This window comes from Ceratosolen solmsi, unplaced genomic scaffold, assembly GCF_000503995.2.
Source record: "Ceratosolen solmsi marchali unplaced genomic scaffold, CerSol_1.0 scaffold7, whole genome shotgun sequence".
Lineage (NCBI taxonomy): Eukaryota > Metazoa > Arthropoda > Insecta > Hymenoptera > Agaonidae > Ceratosolen > Ceratosolen solmsi.
The window spans coordinates 11,900,408-11,921,218 of record NW_011948413.1 but is presented as its reverse complement, the minus strand read 5'-3'; the positions used below and the strand labels follow the sequence as shown (position 1 = coordinate 11,921,218).

At 24.1% G+C, this 20,811-nt stretch overlaps 1 protein-coding gene across 1 annotated transcript; it reads left to right on the top strand.

Moving 5' to 3' along the window:
• Window positions 1-4,174: 4,174 nt before the first annotated feature.
• Hn (phenylalanine hydroxylase) lies at window positions 4,175-20,220 on the top strand. Its single transcript, XM_011506190.1, has 8 exons — window positions 4,175-4,382; window positions 13,208-13,336; window positions 14,436-14,590; window positions 15,674-15,856; window positions 15,984-16,180; window positions 18,217-18,479; window positions 19,163-19,392; window positions 20,037-20,220. The coding sequence occupies exons 1-8, from the start codon at window positions 4,329-4,331 to the stop codon at window positions 20,197-20,199; spliced, it is 1,374 nt and encodes a 457-aa protein (XP_011504492.1). The 5' UTR covers window positions 4,175-4,328; the 3' UTR covers window positions 20,200-20,220.
• The last annotated feature ends 591 nt before the right edge of the window (window positions 20,221-20,811 follow it).

The following is a 20,811-nucleotide window of genomic DNA, read 5'->3' as shown; positions in this document are numbered from 1 at the left end:
AAATATGTATCAAGGGTCACAAACTCTTTTATTTCATACTAAATATTGTAAGAAATAGAATAAAAATACTTGTTCATAAAATGTGAAAAATTAATTAATTCACATTATTGAATGTGACAAATCTACAGTTGTCGATCAATTTAGAAAATTGTAAATATATATAGAATGAAAATAATATTTTCTGACGATATTCTCTTTAAACATAAGATGTTGTTATTTTTAGTGAATATTTCAGTCTTCGATATCTTAAAATACGTTTCATATTTATGGTTTAAAATATTAATTTTTCAAGTATTTTGATTTTTTTTTTTTATAATTGATTCAGTCGTATATAACACAATAAATTATCTGCATCAATCTCACGGTCATTCTATAATAATTATAATCAATCATAAATTATTATTAGGATCATATGTAAATTAATTTTACACGTAGTTTTCATTATTAAAATTATTTCAGAATAAATTAAATACAACTTTTAGAATGACGAATGCATGGTTATGTAATATAGTATTGGAATGATTTGAAAGTATCGTATATATAAAATAATATTCTGTATAGAAATTAGTTTTTACTAAATGTTTGATAAAAATGTGAAACGGCTGTTGTAGTTTTATGAGAACCAGAAAATATCAATTTATCTTCTCGATAAGAAACGCATTACATAATTTCATCAATTTAATGGAATTTTTAAATATTCTTTTTTTTTCATTCGTTTAATATCAGATAAGTATATGTGCAGCTTACTATGATGAAATATTTTAAAAAATTTAGGATGTATTTTGGATACAAATTTATTTATAGCAATTTATGATTACTATTACTATTAAGATTGATTTTTTTTTTTCATGTTTTTTCATATATTAAGTAGAACTTGTAGTATTACTAAATACTAATTCATACATATTCTTATACGACATATGTTTTCTTTTGAATCTATTAAAAATGTTAATACACTTATATAATTTTAATACGAAATTCTTAATGATTTTATATCTCTCACTTCGTTTACAATTATACTTTAAAATTTCTGTTATGTCTGTATATCTCACTTCCGCTTCTGATTATAATATTAAAATCTTATGAGAATCCACTCAAAATTTCTTTATATCTAACGTAATCGAAATTGTAACATGAACCATTTTGATTATTTCTAGTATTAAAACTATAGGAATAATTATTTTTATAAATTTATTCATTGGTTTTTTTTATTTTTTATTTTTTTCGGCGTTTTTTCATTCTCTTACTTTCAAAGGCTGTTTTTAAACTAGTCGAAGTATTTTACGAGAAGTTCTCCTACAATTTCTCTTGTTGTTATATAATTTTTTAACTCATTACAATTAACTGACTTGAAATAACATTGAATATATATATATATATATATATATATATATATATATATATATATGATCGTTGTAAAATATTCATATTAAAATAATTGTAAATAAAGCGTAATTTAATTATTTGATTTTTTTTTTAATATTGAGAATATATATATAAGAATAAAAATTAAGTAATACAATTTCTATGAAACTGAACTTACAATACAAAGAAATTTCAATAAAATTATTAAATATTAGATATCACGTGTATATTTTTTTCTCTTAAATTATAATACTCAACATATAGTATGAACAAACCAGTCAAAACGACTAAATTTATACAATGCAATAAAAATAAAATTTTAAAATGTATCATCAACTAAGATATTTATATTTTATTATATAACTAAAGTAAAAAAATTTAGTATAATAAAATATTTTATATTAGCAAAGAATGTTATTAAAATGTTTTTCATTATTTTTTATTTATATTTTAAACAAATGAATCTGTTAAATTTACGTATTTTATTATACACGGATTTACATAATAAAGGAAATCATCCTTAGAAGTTCCGCCTCTTCATAAATACATTAATGCTACGCATTGAAATTGGATTAATGATTAAGCAACTAATGAATAAACAAATTATTCGCTGCCCGATTGTTGATCAAGTCGAACCCTAGCATTTCATGTTCATAAACTGATCAGATATCGTTAAATTTACCATAATTTATTTTCCAGAAACAGTGTTAATTTATTGGTCAGAAACCAACTGTAGTTCAATTGATATTGAAAAACAATGTTGCTGAAATTCATATAAATAATTGAAAGTTCATCGTATAATTTGTTTAAACTTCATCGAATTTTTTTAGTTATAATATTCTTTAAAATATAATTGCAATACAAATATTTATTTGAAAGCGAAAACGATTAGAAATACAATATTTATTTGTTCCTAAAGATATTTCTTTACACGATTGAGCATTTGTATTTTCATTATTAAAGAATAAAATAAGATTTATCCATTTATACGAATAACACTGTATCCATTTTTAGATAAAAAGTCGAATAAATCATTAATATAACTACAAAGTATTATTAAATTATTAAATGATAATAACTACTATTAAGATTATTTTTTTAAAGTTTTAATCGAAAAAATGATGAATTCAACAAAATGAAATTGATATTTGAAATAGTGTGTATGAAAAAACAATTTTAAAATTGCTTATTAAGTGCATTATCATAATCAACGGATAGTTGAAAACTTTCTGAAGTAGTTTGAAAACATGTTGTTTTCTTGAAAAACTTACAATTTAAAATTATTATTGACAATAAACATAAATTAAATATTGAATTTTCTTTGAAGAAATGAAATAAGAATTTTAATACACAACTTTTTGAATTGTGAAAATAACATCTACGGCATTATTCATTTAACAATTTAATAAAAATTTAATATTATTAAATAGTATTTAGGTCTCATGGGCTTACGAGTATAAAGTAATATTTGATAATTGTCTTTGTAATTATTTTAATATACGTTAGGATTGATAAAATTTATACATTGACCCATTGAAAAGGAATAAGGACAGAGGATAACTTGAAGACAGATGAGATAAAGAAGAGCGACCTGGGTGCACTCTAACTTTATTCGAAAGGATAAATTAGGGTGCATTTGACGCTCTCAGACAGAGTAAGAAGAAGTGGCGAACTCTATTGCCTATCCAGAACAAATTATTCCGTCCTTTTCCGGGTGACTAACCGTATTTATTTACGGACAAACTCACTTCTGCATTCAAACACCCTTTGTAGATTATTGCCGATTCTAATTAGCAATAATAATTAGTATAAAAGTATTTTTCGGCATCATATCTATCTTAACCTGACTGTTCACTAAAAATTTTTTTTTTTTTTTTTTTTTTTTTTTTAAATATTTTCTCGTTTACCTTTATAGCAATAATTTATTATCTAAAATTTAAAATACAAATTTAAGGTTCGTAAATTATGTATGTATTTATATGCTGATACATTCTACTTATTAATATTTATGATTATAGGCTTGCGAAATATCATTGAAACATGTATTCGAAATATTTATTCTATTAACGACTAGCTCAAATATAATTTTATTTATTTATTGATTTTGAGGACGCTGGAGGTGCTACAAGACGTAAGAATGTTCTGTTAAATTTTTAAACATAAAATAATAATCAAATTTAATATGTAGTCATAAGTATAAATGACATAAAATTAAAAGTTATCATATTATATAAAGATTTATGAACAAAACATTAATGAATTTTCAATTGTTATAAAAAGAAAAAAAAAAAAAAGAAGAAAAGATCAAGAAAAATGAGCAAAAACGAAGCAATAAAATAAAAATCAAACAATTAATTATAATTAATATTTAAAACATGTTTATTGTTTGACTTAGTTATATATGTTTATAGTTATTTATTTATATACGTCACATTATTCTTATAATTATTTTTAATGTTTATAATTATTGTCAGTATATCGTTGCTAAGCTTTAAAAATATTATAATATTTTATAATATTGATCAGAAAAAACGTGTTTTCTTAATACTTGTATTATTGTAAGTTATAATTTTATAATCTATGAGATATAATTAATTAAAAAATTATTCAAGTTTAAAATTGACAGGTATTCATAATAAAAATAAAGAATTGAATTTTTGTACCTCTTAACACAATAATCTACGATTCAATCTTTAAAAAAATTTTTTTATGTGTTTGTCTGGTAGGTGAATGAAATAAAAAGCTAAAAGAAATTATCAATGCCTTTAAACATTCCAAGTTTGCACATATTTTTGCTGGTGATAGGCTGCCCGTTACATTCATTCTTTCCTCAGATACCGTAAAGGAGTGGATATCGCGACTGGTCCTGTTGCACCAAGACTTGAAGCTTAATCAGTACGTTACAGGCATTGAAGAGCCAACATCTGGAATTAGTGAGAATTTTTATACAGAATTAGAGGAAAATGATGAATCAAATTCAGAAGATTGAAATTATTGACGGCTCACCGACTGATAAGGTACATAACTTTGTTTATTTATTGTATTTTAATAATTGAACTTTCAACATAATGTATTATATATTAAAATTTTAGATTGTTATATTAGATTAAATTCCAGTTTGTATTCACAAATTATTATTATTATGAATACGTTATGTGGTAAATGGGATTTATTTTTTCAATATATAAGTAGTACATAGGATATTGAAATTTTATACAAATATCTTTCAAAATTATATTTTCTCAACCTTAAATATCTAATGAAACTTATGCTTGAATTTTTATACGCAATGTATTTGTTTTTGTTTTTATTGCATAACTAATAATTATGTTTTGCGAGCATTTAAAACTTAAACGATATATTTTAGATACGAGAAATTAGTTTTAACATCAAATATTAGTTCATATAAATACTTTACATATAAATAAAGATTCACTTCAATTATACAATAAATTTTAATGAAATTTTTTCTTAGTTGTCAGTTATTTAAGAATCGAGTTGCAATTATGTTAAAAGATTGATAAGAATTAATTTATGTTCAGTAATGGAAAATTTTGTTCATATAATCGGACCTTCATCTCTTTTCATCATTTTTAATGGAATAAGCATATTTATTTTAAATTTCAGTAATATAAAAAATAAGTTTGAATAATTTATCTTCGTAAAAATATGAGTAATCGTTAACATTCAGCTAACAAGTACGTATAAACAACAAATTTTTCTGGCAAAAATTTAAATTTTTCATCAGTGCTACTTTTACAGAAAAATGTAATATAATTTTATAAATATTATGGGAAAAGCTTTGAAAAATATCTCATAATGCACTATAGTTTAACACTACTGAATTATGCCTAATTTCTTATAAAAAAATTGAAATATCATAATGTTAAAATCTGATAATGATTAAATTTTTTCACAACTTAATTTAAACATAATTATTCATATAATATTAGATAATCCAATTCGATAGATAAATTTGATTATTTATTAATTAATTACTTTATCTCTGCTTTAAAATAATAAGAAATAAATGTAAAGATGTAAAGAATCCGTAGTTTAGCCGTTTATCAATATCATCTGTCGTCTTTTCCCTATAGAAGCGGAATGATTTAAAAAATTGAAATTATTTATTTACAAATTGAAAGTAAAACATTATTAATTGAATTTAATATTTGTTATCCGTTTATTTTTAATGCAATTTTTAATGAACTATGTCAATTTATATGAGTGTATATATATTTAATTATTTGTAGGAAATCTATGTAATATATATCGTACGATATATACAAAAAAAAGTCATGTTTTACAGGATATCGATGTTAGAATGATGTTTCGTTTGCCTACTGACGAAACCAGTTTGATATTGAGGAGATCGGGAATTGAAATCTGGTTTGAAAAGAAAAAAAATAAATTCATAATCAAATAGATGCTTAATCATTTATACATTTTTAAAGTTTAAAATGAGAAATAACTGTAATTAACTGTAAGACGTCGAACGAACTGACATTGAAATGACGAGAATTTTTTAAAAATGCAATATAGTAATTGTAAATTAATTGAAAATCAATGGACCGATGACAACGTTATCTTTTAAATACAAAAATAACGAATTGTGTGGTTCTTATTGCTAATGTTCATATTGTTTTGTCAACAGAGTGAACGAAATTCCTTTGAATCTAAATCTAATTTTTCAAATAGCCATAAATTTTTTTTAAGCCAAATTTAGATAATCCAATCGAAAATGTTACTATTTTCGTATAAATTAGAATGACTTGATTAATTATTTTTTTTATATAAATAAAATTTATTTAAAAATAAGAGATATCAAAGCTCGGTGTTGATCCACAAACCAGATAATATTTCAATATTATAAATATATTTTAATAGACAAAAGTATAATGAATTTTTTAATAACAATTTAAAGTAGAGTTTGTCGTATTATTATGCGTAAAATGAGTCATAGAACTTTTCGAAATAAAATACGAGTCCTGTCAACATGGACACTTTTATAGCGTTATAGATCGGTCGATATTATGCACTGAATATTTTATATTAAATCTGAATTTAAATAAAAGTTAATATATTTTCTCCAATATTTTACAAATCTGTAATTAGAATTTCGAGAAAATTATAAGTTATGTAATCAAGAATATATATATATATATATATATATATATAGAATAAATATCACAATAACTTATTGAAACAGTTTCAAAAAATTTTTTATAATTGTATACCTGAAGCAGGTATGTTAAAATATAAAGTCTTAAAGAATAATTTCCATTTCAAATTCTGACTACAAAAAAAAATTATATATTTGGTAAAACATATGACTTTCGTAGGTAATAGGATTTAAATAGAAATTAAAATTCAGGAATTTAAAATTAACTTGTTATCAGTTGAATTATTAAATATAAATTGTAATAGTTATTGAAAATTACTTTATTTATAAAACAATGTTCTTAATATTATAATTGCAGAATCATTTTAAAAACATTTTTGTACAAATTCTATGTTAAGAATATAATATAAATTCAACAGTATTTCAATGTTTTGCATATATAGTATTGGATAGTTTTCACTTAATATTATAAAATAATGTTTATAACACTTATAAACATGTAAATTTATTTGGAGATTAAGTTTATTTATAAAATGATTGAAGCATTAATTATGATAAATCAATTTTATAAAAATATTGAATATTCAGTTTTTAATTATTTTTATTTGTTAAAATTTTATGTTAGTAGGCTACGGCAATGAAATTTATTGTAGGAAATAATACTTTTATTTATTATCCGAATATATTTTTTGTATATGAATAATAATTTATGGCGAAATTCATATGTTGTAAAATTTATATTGTATTTAATTAATTAATCTTTCTTGCTACTGCATTTAATTAAAATTGTAAATAAATAGGAAAGTAGAATTAATTATATATATATATATATATATATATATATATATATATGAAATTTATTCATAATTAATTCTATTTTACTAATGAATACATTCATATAACAAGTATTAAAATATAAATATTATTAATGAAATTGCAAATTTATATATCAATAATTTAAGTACAAGAATTAATTTTTTTAATAGATCACTTTTTTTTATAAACATAGTGAAATAAAATTTATAACTCCTTTAATTTAGCCAATTTTATCAAATTGAAATTATAAGAATAATTTAAACGAATTTTCTATATAATTAACTACAATTTTGAAATTTATAAAACATAATAAATTTTCTACAAGTATAAATACTTTGGACAGTAAAAACTTGTAAAATTCTTTAGAATAGATAATTATTTAACAATAAAAATGAAAATAAAAAATAAAATGTCCTACATCATAAGAGATTTTTTATATTTCTTATAATGATTTCAATGAAAATATTAATATTATGAAATAAAAGCTTGTTTCATCAATTGATTTTTAATTAAAGTTACTTCATTGCGCAGTTCCGAATGTATTTTGAGAGTTGAGAATAGGACTAGATTATTATGCTCGATCATTATGCTAGATCAGTGAGAATAATTATTAATCACTATTAGACAATTATATTATTTGCTTTATTCGCAGCTCCAAGTAAATGTTTGGTAATGCAAAAGTAGCCGAGCTCAGTTTGGAAATGCATTAACGGCTTTTAATACTATGAAATCATTTAAACTTTCCAAGTATTATTATTATGTAAATTTATTATTGAAATGTTTTTATATTTACATAGTAGAATATTCAATAATTACTTCTTATATTATTAAATCATAATTGATATAGAATCATTGTTATGATATTTCAGAATTATAAGAATTTTATTACACACAGAAAAAGCTTTAATTTATATGACATTGATGTCATTATATTTCATAGCTAAAATACTTTCTATGAAAATACATAAAAAATAAAAGTATTCAATAAACTTTCAAATTTATTAATAAAATGTTCAAATAACGTATAATGGCAATATAGTAGTGAAATTAATGTACTTAATACATGGGTATTTCAATCAATTTCATTTGAAATTGAAATTCCATATTATTTTAATAGCTTTAATATTCATATATGAAAAATATTTGTATTAAAGTACATGGAATAAGTGTAGATTAATATTTAATTAAAATACTAATTTAAAATGCATGCCAAGCCAACTATATACAAAATAAAAAAATTCATAAAAATGATGAAATTATGTTAAATACGTAAGAATTCGTTATAAAATTTATAGCCTTTTAAGTTTTAATTTGTCATGAAATAAAAAATACTAAGATTATATAAAAAATTTGATGACCTAATTTCTATATCACCGGGAAGTATCGAGGCAGCTTGTAATTTTTGTTTTCGGTATTTTTCATTTAATTATTGAAAATTCATGAATGTGATATGTTATAAAACAGAAGATATGTGAAATTTTTACTTTAATAGCAAAACTTTATGAATCGACAAATTATAAACATAAATAAAGGATGAATCTTTAGTAAATGTATTTGAAAGTATGGAATTCTCGTCCATGTACTTAAATAAATAAAATAAATATAAAATGCCTCGATCATTAAAATGGAAGGTTGCCAAATTTGGCATTTGATTGAACGCAAGTCAGAATAAGAAAGATTGATTGTCTACGAATTATTCGACGTGAAAATGAGTTGTTTCAAGTTTTTTCAAAAGTGCGTCGAGCGTCTGTAGCAAGTTCAATTCACTGTCGGTGCTCAACGAGCCGGAGATGTCGAGTTCAAGAGACAACAGCGGTAAGTTATTTTCGAAGGTGCGCGCTTGAGTTTCGATCCAATTTCCCTGTTCTATCCGTGAAACTTCAGATCCTCCCCTCATCCACCACTTTCCCCATCTCTTCATTCCCCTTTATGCTCTAGTATATCTAGAGGTAGTCTGCAAGCACTCGAATTACACAGCATCCGAGCAGGCCAATCGAGCCTGCGAATCTCCCCAATTGTCTGTTGAAGTTTCTTTGTATACGCAGCCGAATGAGTTGCGTCATGTTGCAAGAGCAACGACATTCTCCTACTAATTTCTGAATAATAATAATACGATTAATACGATTACGAACAATTTCAATATATTTGCAGATTCAATATGAAAAGTTCGCTGTTACCGTCGAAATTAATTGAAACATATCCTTCCAATATATTAATATTGCTAAATCAATTTAATCGCAAAACAAGCAAATATACTTTAAAATTAAATTTATAATAACAAAGTTAATATTTGAATAATTTAGCTAATGAAGTAATGTTTGGTAATAATTCCATTAGGAATTTCATAATAGATGATTAATACGAGTTTTTTTTTCGGTACTTCTAATAATTTATGTTTAATTGCAGAAGTTAGATAATATATGAGAGTTTTGCGTATGTAAATTCAAATTTATAATCTGCATATACGTATTAAAAATAATATTATACTTGTCGCTTAAACAAAATTTTAGATTTTTTTAATCTTAGATATTATAAAGTTAACGATTTTATTAACGCATACAATTTAATTACATTAGATAATTCAACGGATAATTATTTGAAATAAATTATTTCTTTGACAATAATATCATTAGCTTGTAATTTAATAATAGTCCATTAATGAAAAAAAAAAAAAAAAATAAATAATAATAAAATAAAAAAAAAAGAATAAGCGAAGTAATATTATTATATTGACTATAAATTAAGATAATTAATCGATTAATTAAAACACTTTAAGTATGTTAGTAAGGATTTTTTATCGAGATAAGACAAAATATGTCGAGAATTCAAGGAAATTTCATACCTGCTTTATAGCATTTACGTATTTATTATTTTTCCTCCGTATTAAAAGGTAATATATATATGATTTCACTAAATCTAAACAAACATTTGATTCCACACCATAAAAGTAGAAATATTTAAATAATTTTTTTTGAACATGGCATTTACGCTATTAATATTTTTATAAAATTTATTTAAACTTAATTTTTATTTATAACTCACTTTATGTATAATTGCTAGTCCATACAAGTGAAATACTAAATCATTTCATAAAAATTGTTTTATAAATGTATTATTGCATTTCACATGTATATAAAGTTAATTTTTATAATGAAAAATTCATATTAATATTCATTTAAAGCTCAAAATGGGACATTTAATTAATGTTGTAGGCGCCCGTGTGTATTCAGTTTTTTTTTTCCAACTAAGAAACATCCAAAGAACCTATATATACTTTATGTTTAGTAAATTACTTATTTTTGAAATTCGATATTTCAGTAAAATTTTAATATACATATTAATATATTATTTTTATTGATTTTTTTCTTAATAATTTTATTAATTACTTCGATCTATTCATTTTTTAATCACTTTATTATTTTTAAATTCAGACTCGAGTCGTTAAGGCGACATACATTTTACAGATTTGTGATATTTTTAATTTTGTAAAACTACATTATACTAATGAATTATACCTAAATTTATTTTAAAACGATCACGAAACGATCTTATTTTTAATTTGAAGCTTACGGTTAAATGAAATTGCGATAAGTTATTCATTATAAAAATATGTTAAATTTAATACTGAGTAATATTGGTAATTTGCTGAATTTGTAGTTTATAGTGATCGAATGTAATTGTGAATTTTTATTTCAATACGCAATTTAAGTTGTATTCATTTTCACTGCTTGATAATTCCTTAGAATAATATAATTATATAAAATATCAATAACTACTATTAATATTATTGGCATAATTAGTTTTGTTGTAATAAATCATTTTAAAATTCATCATTAGCAATAGGAGCAGAAATAGAAAATATGAAAAGGTTATATTATTTAAACTATATATATATATATATATATATATATAATTATATATATAATTTTTATTATATTATATGTAATATTGATCATATATTTAATTAAAATGGTTAGATACATTGTCTAATGCTATTATTGACAATACCAAGATGTTATTCAAAGAAATTTATTCCATTGAATCGACAAAAATTAATACAATATTTTATGTGCCTCGGATAGTTTTGAAAAAAGTTTTTTAAAGCCTTTGCTACTTTTATTCTTAAGCGGTGTAAGTAATTGTGGGATCTGTTATTCTTAAAATGCAAAAAGAGTCGACAGTGATATTTTTTTGTTCGACATTAACGTTCCTTCCTACATTGCCATTTCTAGTTCGTTAAAATGTCTGTGTCACGTAGCACTCTTTGTATACGAAGCACTAACTTTCAAGTACATAGCAACGGTAAAACATTGTAAGAGTAATTGAGATCACTTACTAATACCTCATCGCAATAATTGTATTTACCTCCTTCAGTACATAATCGAACATCGCAAATCGAAAACCAAGATTTTATTTAAGAAAAGTCTTCAGATTTCAGATATTACGTAATCTCTGACTTGTATATATCAGGTTAATTATTGATATTTGTCATATTAATTTGCAACTACTATTGCTGTAAATTGATAATCCAGCCATGAATATAGTTTAAAAAAAAATATAGTGCCTATATATTAGTTTAATCTTAAATTAAAAATTTTTTTATTGCTTATTAGTTCAATGTAACATGAAAGATGTATATTTAGACGTGAAAAAAATTTAATGTTACATAATAGAATTATGTTAAATTTTAAATTTAAAAGAAACATGAAAATGTAAATATAAATTGTAACAAAAATAGTTGAATATAATTAAAATGAATAGCTATTCTATAATAAACTATAATAAACTTAATAAACTATACGTCAATATTCCGTTAACTATGATAAAATTTGGATAGTTTTCCATCGTTAATTTCAATAAATTATATTCAATAATGAACTGTAGCTACAAGTTTAATATGAAATCGTTTCAAACGTATCCTTTATTATATTATCCATATAATTATAATCCTAATTATCTATAAAATATTATCACGTAATAATGAAAACATTGTTTTAGCATTTAGCATGGGATAAATTAGCAATTTAAAAGTACTCTTTTAATATTCTGTACAATATAAAAATTATCCTTTGTAAAAATTATATTACGTTTCCCATAAGCAATTTATAAAAATGAAACTCACGGATAATCTAAACAATATTAAAATATTAATGACTATATTTATGTAATAATTTGAAACAATATAAAGTTTACGATCGATAATAACGAAGACATTCTTATCGAATTTATCATTGAACAAAAACATTTATACGGAAAATTTCCAAATAAATACTGCCAAATAAAGTTTCATTATTTTTTTTCATAATATTAAAATAATAAAGATTTGTCACAACATTATTAATCGATTGAATAATGTTAATATAAGAAATTAAAAAAACGTATATAAAAATAAACGTGTGTGAATTAGTTCACAAGGTTTGCTAGTCGATAAAATGTTTTTTGACTTCTTACGTAGAAAGGAACAGAGAAAATCATCATAACGAAAACACATGTTAGCTATCGATAAAAATTCTTGAAAAGAAGGAGAAGCTTGAAAGAGAAGGGCACGTCATCATAATTAGTGGTATGAATAACGTATAAGAACACGCGAAACTTTTCAGATTAACGAGTTGAAAACAGAAAATATCCCAAGTAAGAAAGATTTCTTGCTTCTCCAATTAATACTTATTTGGTTCTTTTTCCTTTGATTTATTAAGAATTTTCACGCTGAACTGTCGTGTAACAATATTATATAACATATTAGTATGGGGAAATATATATGAAAATTTTTTATAATATTAATTTAATTGAGTTGTGTGATAAAATTTGTATGAGTGAAAAATAATGTTAGTGTTGTATTATTAATAGTCAATCGATATTGATATTATTCAATATTATTGTATCTAATGAAACTTTCTTTTTAAGCCGATACTTATGAGCGGAGGAAATTATATAAAGGAAGGCAGCGACCCTGCCAAGAGTACCTGTCTCATTTTCTCATCTAAAATGGCAGATGAAGTTGGTACTTTAAGCAATTATCTTCAACTTTTTGCTGTAAGTGATAAAAATAATAAAATTTAGATTTAAAATTCAAAACTATGATTTACTTTAAGAAAAAAAAAATTCCCCTTAAAATATTGCTTTTCTGTTACAGTCAGAAGATTTTATTATAATCTTTTGCTTAGTAAATGTTCAGATAATATACTAAAACGACTGAACTCTATCATAAATTTTGTAATTTATGCTTATAGGGTTTTTTTTTCTTTTTATATTTTTGTCTAATTTACAATATTTACAATATTTACAATTTACAAACTAATTTATAATTTCTATTATGATCAATTAAATTTTACACGTTTAGAGGTTACACCAAGTAAATTGAGTGATTGAGATTTCCGGGTACAAAAATATTAATATTATTTTAAACATTCTTGTAAGCAAATTGAAATAATTCATTATCTTTTTTCTAAGAAATATCATGATTAATAAATTTATGATATTTTGACATTGATCCTTTAATATATAAACTATTAATCACGCGGATCATTTGGACTATAATTTAGTGAATTTATAAATTAATATCAATACTGACTTATACGAGTGATATGTTCATATAAAATTTTTGGCAAAATGGATATACTTTCCAAATACTTTTCAAATGCATTGAAAACTGAAATAATCTTTTACTTACATTGATGATGAAAAAAAAAAAAAAAAAAAAAAAAAAAAAAAAAAAAAAAAAAATTGAAAAATGTAGATACGAGTTGTTTGTCAAATATTTAAATTTCTTACAGTATATACGATTCGAAAAAATAATTGGTAATTTGATAATAAATATTTGCTATTTAATGTATTTAGTCGTTTTTGTTATTGATAAAATAAAATAAAATTGAGTTACAGAAATGATATTGTCTTTTACGATATATAAATATAATATTACGTATTAACTACATATCTTTATCTACTTACATTCATTAATGTTTGTCTATTAAAAATAAATGGACACAAACATATACCAGTAGATTACGTGTGCTATATGTATAATCATTGTTGTTTAAACAAAAAGTACTATTAATTTGTATATTTTAGATAAGTATTCAAGCGGTATAATGTTTTTTGTAAAATTTAATAGATAAACGGAATTATGTTTTAGAAACATAAAGTTAATCTCTTGCACATTGAGTCAAGAAGTAGTTTGCGACAACCCAATGGATATGAATTTGTGGTGGAATGTGCTCCTGGTGGCAATTTATCAGCAGTTGTCGAAGCTCTTGAGAAACAATGTGAATATTTTTCAATAATCTCAAGGTTAGTATATTGTTTACACTATTGAAATATTAATTGTATAGAGACAAAGTGTTATATAATATAAGATAATGTAATTTTATAGTTATTGCATTATAGTAAAAAATATTATTAAAAACATACATTTAATTTTTATTAATCAAGTGTGTAATAATAATTAATAATTTACAATTTTTTTTACATTTATTTTTACTATATATATATATTCACATATACAGCTTTTTTTCTTTTTTTTTTTTATCACTATAAGAATGTTTAGATTTGCTAGAATAATGGTTAATAATAATGGTTTAATAATGTCATGTTCACCCTCTTAAAACGTACTTAAGATGAAATGAAACTTATACTCAATAAATTGTATATTTAATAGATATTAATACCGAATTATAAAATTTGTAGGAAAAATTCTGTTTTAGAATTTAACGTATTATTTTTTATATAAGTATGAACTTATGTGTTTATGATGTATAAAAAAAAAACGTTACGTGTATGTTTTATCGTTTACGATAAAAAAAGGAAAAATGTTACCAGAGTGAGAATTCATTTGTTTATTGATTCGGTATATAAAAAAATATCGAGGAAGTAAAGTTTATACGATTTATGAACTAGTTAAAAATGATAGTTGTAGTAAAGTCAGTTTATTCGATATTAACGTAATAGCAATATGATGCAATAATTTCAAATATTACCTTAAAACTGCATAATTATTGATAACAATATGATTATTGTTATATGGAGATAAATAAATAATGTAGGGACCGTCGAGAAATATTTTCTCTTTTGTTTCTCTGATTAATTTTTGTTTTGCCGTAAGCGTAAGATATACTTTAGACTTTTTGCTGAATTTTCGATTCTCTAACTACGTAAATGTAACAACAAACTAAGATGCAAAGCAAAACGTATGAATAATCGATATTAATAATTTATTCGCTATAGCCAACGTTAATACGCTTATGACATAACTACGCTTAAGCATCAAGAAACATCATATTTCAGCACATAAAAACATCAATACATAATTACAACTTAGATTACAATCATTGCTCTCGATATCTAAAAAGGCCTTTGGCATTCTCTCGATTACAGAAATTACAAGGATAACCTGGGTACGGTACCTTGGTTTCCACGTCGAATCAGAGACCTCGACAAGTTCGCCAATCAGATACTTTCCTACGGAAATGAGCTAGACAGCGACCATCCAGGCTTTACCGATTCGGTTTATTGCGAGAGGCGAAAGTATTTCGCAGACTTGGCCTACAATTATAAGCAGTAATTATCTCGCAATTACGGCGCTCTAGAGTAATTATGGAATTAAGACTCGTTGCCGCCAACCTTGGTCGCGACGTTTCTTTATCTTGTCGATCCTTTCATTGTAAAATTATTGGACTCTTTGCAGCGGCCAGCCCATACCGACCGTTGTTTATACAAAAAAGGAGATCGAAACCTGGGGAGTAATATTCCGAAAATTGACGTCACTTTATCCGAAGTATGCGTGCAAGGAGCACAATCACGTATTTCAATTGCTTATTGAAAATTGTGGATACAGCGAGAATCATATTCCGCAGCTTGAAGACATTTCGAATTTCTTGAAAGGTACTTTATATATACTTTTTTTTGCTTTTTTTTTTTTGCTTTTTTTTTTGCTTTTTTTTTTTTTTTTTTATAAATTTTTCGCTTACAATTAATTTTTAATGGCCAAACATCATGAATAGTTTACATTTTCACTTTTAATTTTAGAATTGAGAACTATTTTGAATTTGCCTTATCGTCGATAATAAGGAAGCTGGCAGTTTATTCAGCCATTATATTAAGTAAACTTAAATGATATTAGAATATGAATGCTCGATATATATTAATGATCGGTAGCTCTGCAAATATACTAAACAACCAGTACTGAATTTTATTGCAGAATTTCATAATTTTAATAATTTTAAACTCGTCAATTATTTTCTTAGGATTTTATTAGGATATTCTATAAGTATAGGCTAAATTTTATAATTTTATACTTAAAGTATAATTTATTACGATTAAATTTTTGCATTAATTTGTTTCTGTAGTTTATGGTTTATGGACAAAAAGCTTGCACGAAAAGTATTGATGCAAATATAATTTGTTTCGATACAATAAGATTACATTTTTATTTAATTCTTGCTGTGCTTGCTGCATACATAAATAGCGATTAATTATATTATCTCTTATCGATTGGTTTCTTACATTTGTGTAAGTACAGTCATCGTTCATTTTTAATTCCTTTGAGTCATAAATCATTCTCCCATTGCAATTTGATGAAACATATGTATAGTGTCGATATGCTAGTCTATTTTGTGGTTCGACACTACAGAATTCCATAAATACTCCATGTGGAAACTAATAATTGTTTTTTGTTTATATATTTTTGAAAGTACGAAAAAAGTGAGATTTTAACAAGGTAATTATTTTGTCCGATACTAAAACTAGCTAATTTATCAATTATATATAACTTTGAATATTACTGTTTTGTAACACGTTCTTATGTATTTATTATAATACTAATATATCCTCGAGAGAAAAAATTTGTTCTTTAGAATTGTATGTTAAATAGTACTTTCACGATGAAATATGATAATATTTATATTATATTTTTCATTTTTCTTATGAATTCGTAGCTTTATATGAAATTTTAGTTATGAAGTAATTGTATAAAATTATATAAAATTCTTATCTGATCAAATTATATACGATTAACTGAGCATAGAATATTTATTAAGATTGCAATTAGATAGACGATGAAATTTTATAAATTTTCATTAAGTAGTTCATTAACGATATATACTGATTGGAATGTTTTTTGAAAATAATATTAGAATTCATTCGAATTTTTTTACATTCCATCTAATAATATCATTTACATATGCTACTTAATTATTTTCTGCATTCATTGACACATCATAGAGCGAACGACGATTGATTTTTTTAAATATTTCACAATGATAAAACATTGATGGGTTTAACATATTTATGCTTTCAAAATTATAAACGTGAGAGAAACAAAACAAAAAAAAAAATAAATAAATAAATAAAAACATCACTTATTTGGCCGAGTATGTTTAGCAATAACAAAAGTTTGCGAGTCTTAAGAGTTTCAGAAAAATTTACATACTGTATTTTTCTATTATCATCTTACTTTTTCAACAGCTCGTCTGTATTTAAATTTCATGAAATTTTAAATTCTGCTCACATTCCAACTCACAAAACAATCCATCTAACACTACAGCATTGTCGATGCTTCGAATATTCCATTCATTTTCTTCTTTGCCAGGCTCGCTGCATCAGAATTTTCTCGTTCATGAAACATTCCCGACATTTATGCGAGGAATAAATTAAAAAATGCATCAATTACTTCTCAAAGTTAAAAAAAAACGAATCCAACCGAGCCTTTAAACTTTGACATTCCCATTCTCAGAAAAAAAAAAAAAAAAAAAAAAAAAAAAAAAAAAAAAAAAGTCAGAGAAAAAGCCTATTGAAAATTCGTACAAAACAATATAAATCCGCTGGATCAGAAATCAGATCGCTAGCGTCACCGCATGACCGCCTCCCATGAAATGGGCCTCAATATTTCCCACACCACTAACCGGATGCTCGAAATACAGATTGCACAGGATTCACCCTACGTCCTGTGGCTGGGCTTTTGTCATCACGGGACTTCCTCGCCGGACTTGCCTTCCGCGTCTTTCACAGCACGCAATACATAAGGCACTACAGCCAACCTCTCTATACTCCCGAGCCCGACGTCTGCCACGAGGTCCTCGGCCATGTGCCGCTGTTCGCCGACCCGGACTTTGCCCAATTCGCCCAGGTCATCGGCTTGGCCTCCCTTGGCGCGCCCGACGAGTATATCCAGAAGCTCGCCACGGTTTGTGTTTACTTTTTTATTCGAAACTTAGGTTTTACAGTCGCCCCTTGTCCACTAGATGATTTAATGGCTCATAAATGTGAGATGGTAGGTTCACACAATGAAAAATTCATAATTAGGTTCAAACACTTACTTACCGGCCGAGGGATTTGTAAATAAAATTTTTTTTAATATAATATGCAATTACGTATAAATAGTAAATTATCGTAAAATCGTTTTCCTTAATACGGACACTTATAAATAAATCAAGTAAAATAAAAAAAAAATATATATATATATATATATACACACATGTATATAACTAATTCAAAGATACGGACGATTGTTAATTTATAGGTAATGTTATTTACATTAAAATTCAGGACAATTACAATTATTTAATTCGTAAAAACGTACATAATATAGCAGTTAATTATATATTACGAATAAAGTAAATAAGAAATTAAATATTAGTTATTTTTAGTGTTTAACTACATAAAAAATTCCATGAACAATTAATACAATCCGTTTGAAAGCTTTAAAGATCATTCGCTTGGCTGATTTCACGTATCTTACGTCTTTGGACAATTTGTAAAATTAATTACATTTAAATAATCGGCATAGTTACAGAAACAGCAACAACAATAATATCAATAGCAATAGCAATGATAACATTTAATTTCCATTCTCTTTCAATGGGATAGTGTTTCTGGTTCACGGTGGAGTTTGGCCTTTGCCGACAAAATGGCGAGCTTAAAGCTTACGGAGCCGGACTACTTTCATCTTTTGGCGAACTCCAGTACAGCCTAAGTGGTAAACCTGAATTGAAACCTTTCGATCCGGAGACGACGGCACTTCAGAAATATCCGATTACCGAGTATCAGCCGATTTACTTCGTAGCTGAGAATTTTGATGATGTCAAGGAGAAAATGATGTGAGTACGACTATCATACTTTCGTGGGATAATTAAATTAAATTAGGCTACACGATTCTAATGAATTGAGTAAGAAAGAATTGATTGTAGAGCTTTCAATGGAGCTTTCCCTTTCTTCGTAAACGAACTTTTCCCAAAATGCTCTTCTATTTAATAACAAAAGATAAATATCGAGTCTCTATTATATCTTTGAAATTAACAGCTCATAGATATGAAAATTATCGAAATAACCTTGTTTGGAGAAAATTATAATTAAAATTATAACTAAAATTTAAAGATTAAAATAATATATAATATATATATATATATATATATATATATATATATATATACAGCAGTTTTTTTCATTACGTTGAGGTAGACTACAATGTATGTAGAACATTCGGTTTGAATAAAAAAAAATGACATTAATTGAATATTTTTCAAAATTAATAGGATTTATTGACATGAAAATAAGATAGAAAATTAATGATATAAACATTGTTATCATTATAAAATAATAGTAATTATAATTATACATAAAGTGTGATTATTATTTATAATGAAGTAAACTAAAATTTAAAATAATAATAAGATTAATTAGCCTATTTGAATTACAAATATTTAAATTTCATTTAAATTAATACTACCGTTATTTATTTCAGAAAATATGCTCATACGATTCCAAGAAATTTTGGTGTTACATATGATTTTTATACGCAATCGATTCGCATAATTAATAGTAAACATCAAGTAGAAAAACTCATTGATAATGTTAGTCGTGAATTACAAATCTTAGCGAACGCTCTTCGCAAATTAAAAAATTAATTAAGCATTACAACACTTTATGTAATCTTAATATATTATTATCGTAAAAATATATTTTCAAAAATAGTTTTAACAACTATTTTCAATATTGTATCAATATTAAAAATATTTATGTATTATATTTAATATGTATAAACAGAATTGTTGGTTTAATGTTACATTTGTAAATTAAAGAGTATCTACGTTCAATAACCATGCAATTTAATAAATCAAATCTATTAATTATTTCATGAAGAAACTTTTTTTTTGCCGGTAAATTTCACTTCAAATATAATCATACTAATTGTACGAATTGAAAATCCTATAGACTTAAACAACTTATAATCAATTTAAATTAGTTTGACTGTATTATTGATTTATAATTTTACAATGGCTATATGTACATTTAAGGAAACTTTTAATTGAATTTAATTAATAAATTCGGCATAAATTTCGTTCAAAGGGAATAATTAAATTCTTCAATTTTGTTGAATTTTTTATTATAATTTTTATTTATGTTTTTAATATAATGACAAAGAAACAATTCTTCACAGTCGCAAAAATATAATTGCTCACGATATAAAATTGATCTAAAATTTTTTTTATATCTACCGCTCTGCACTGAATATTGTT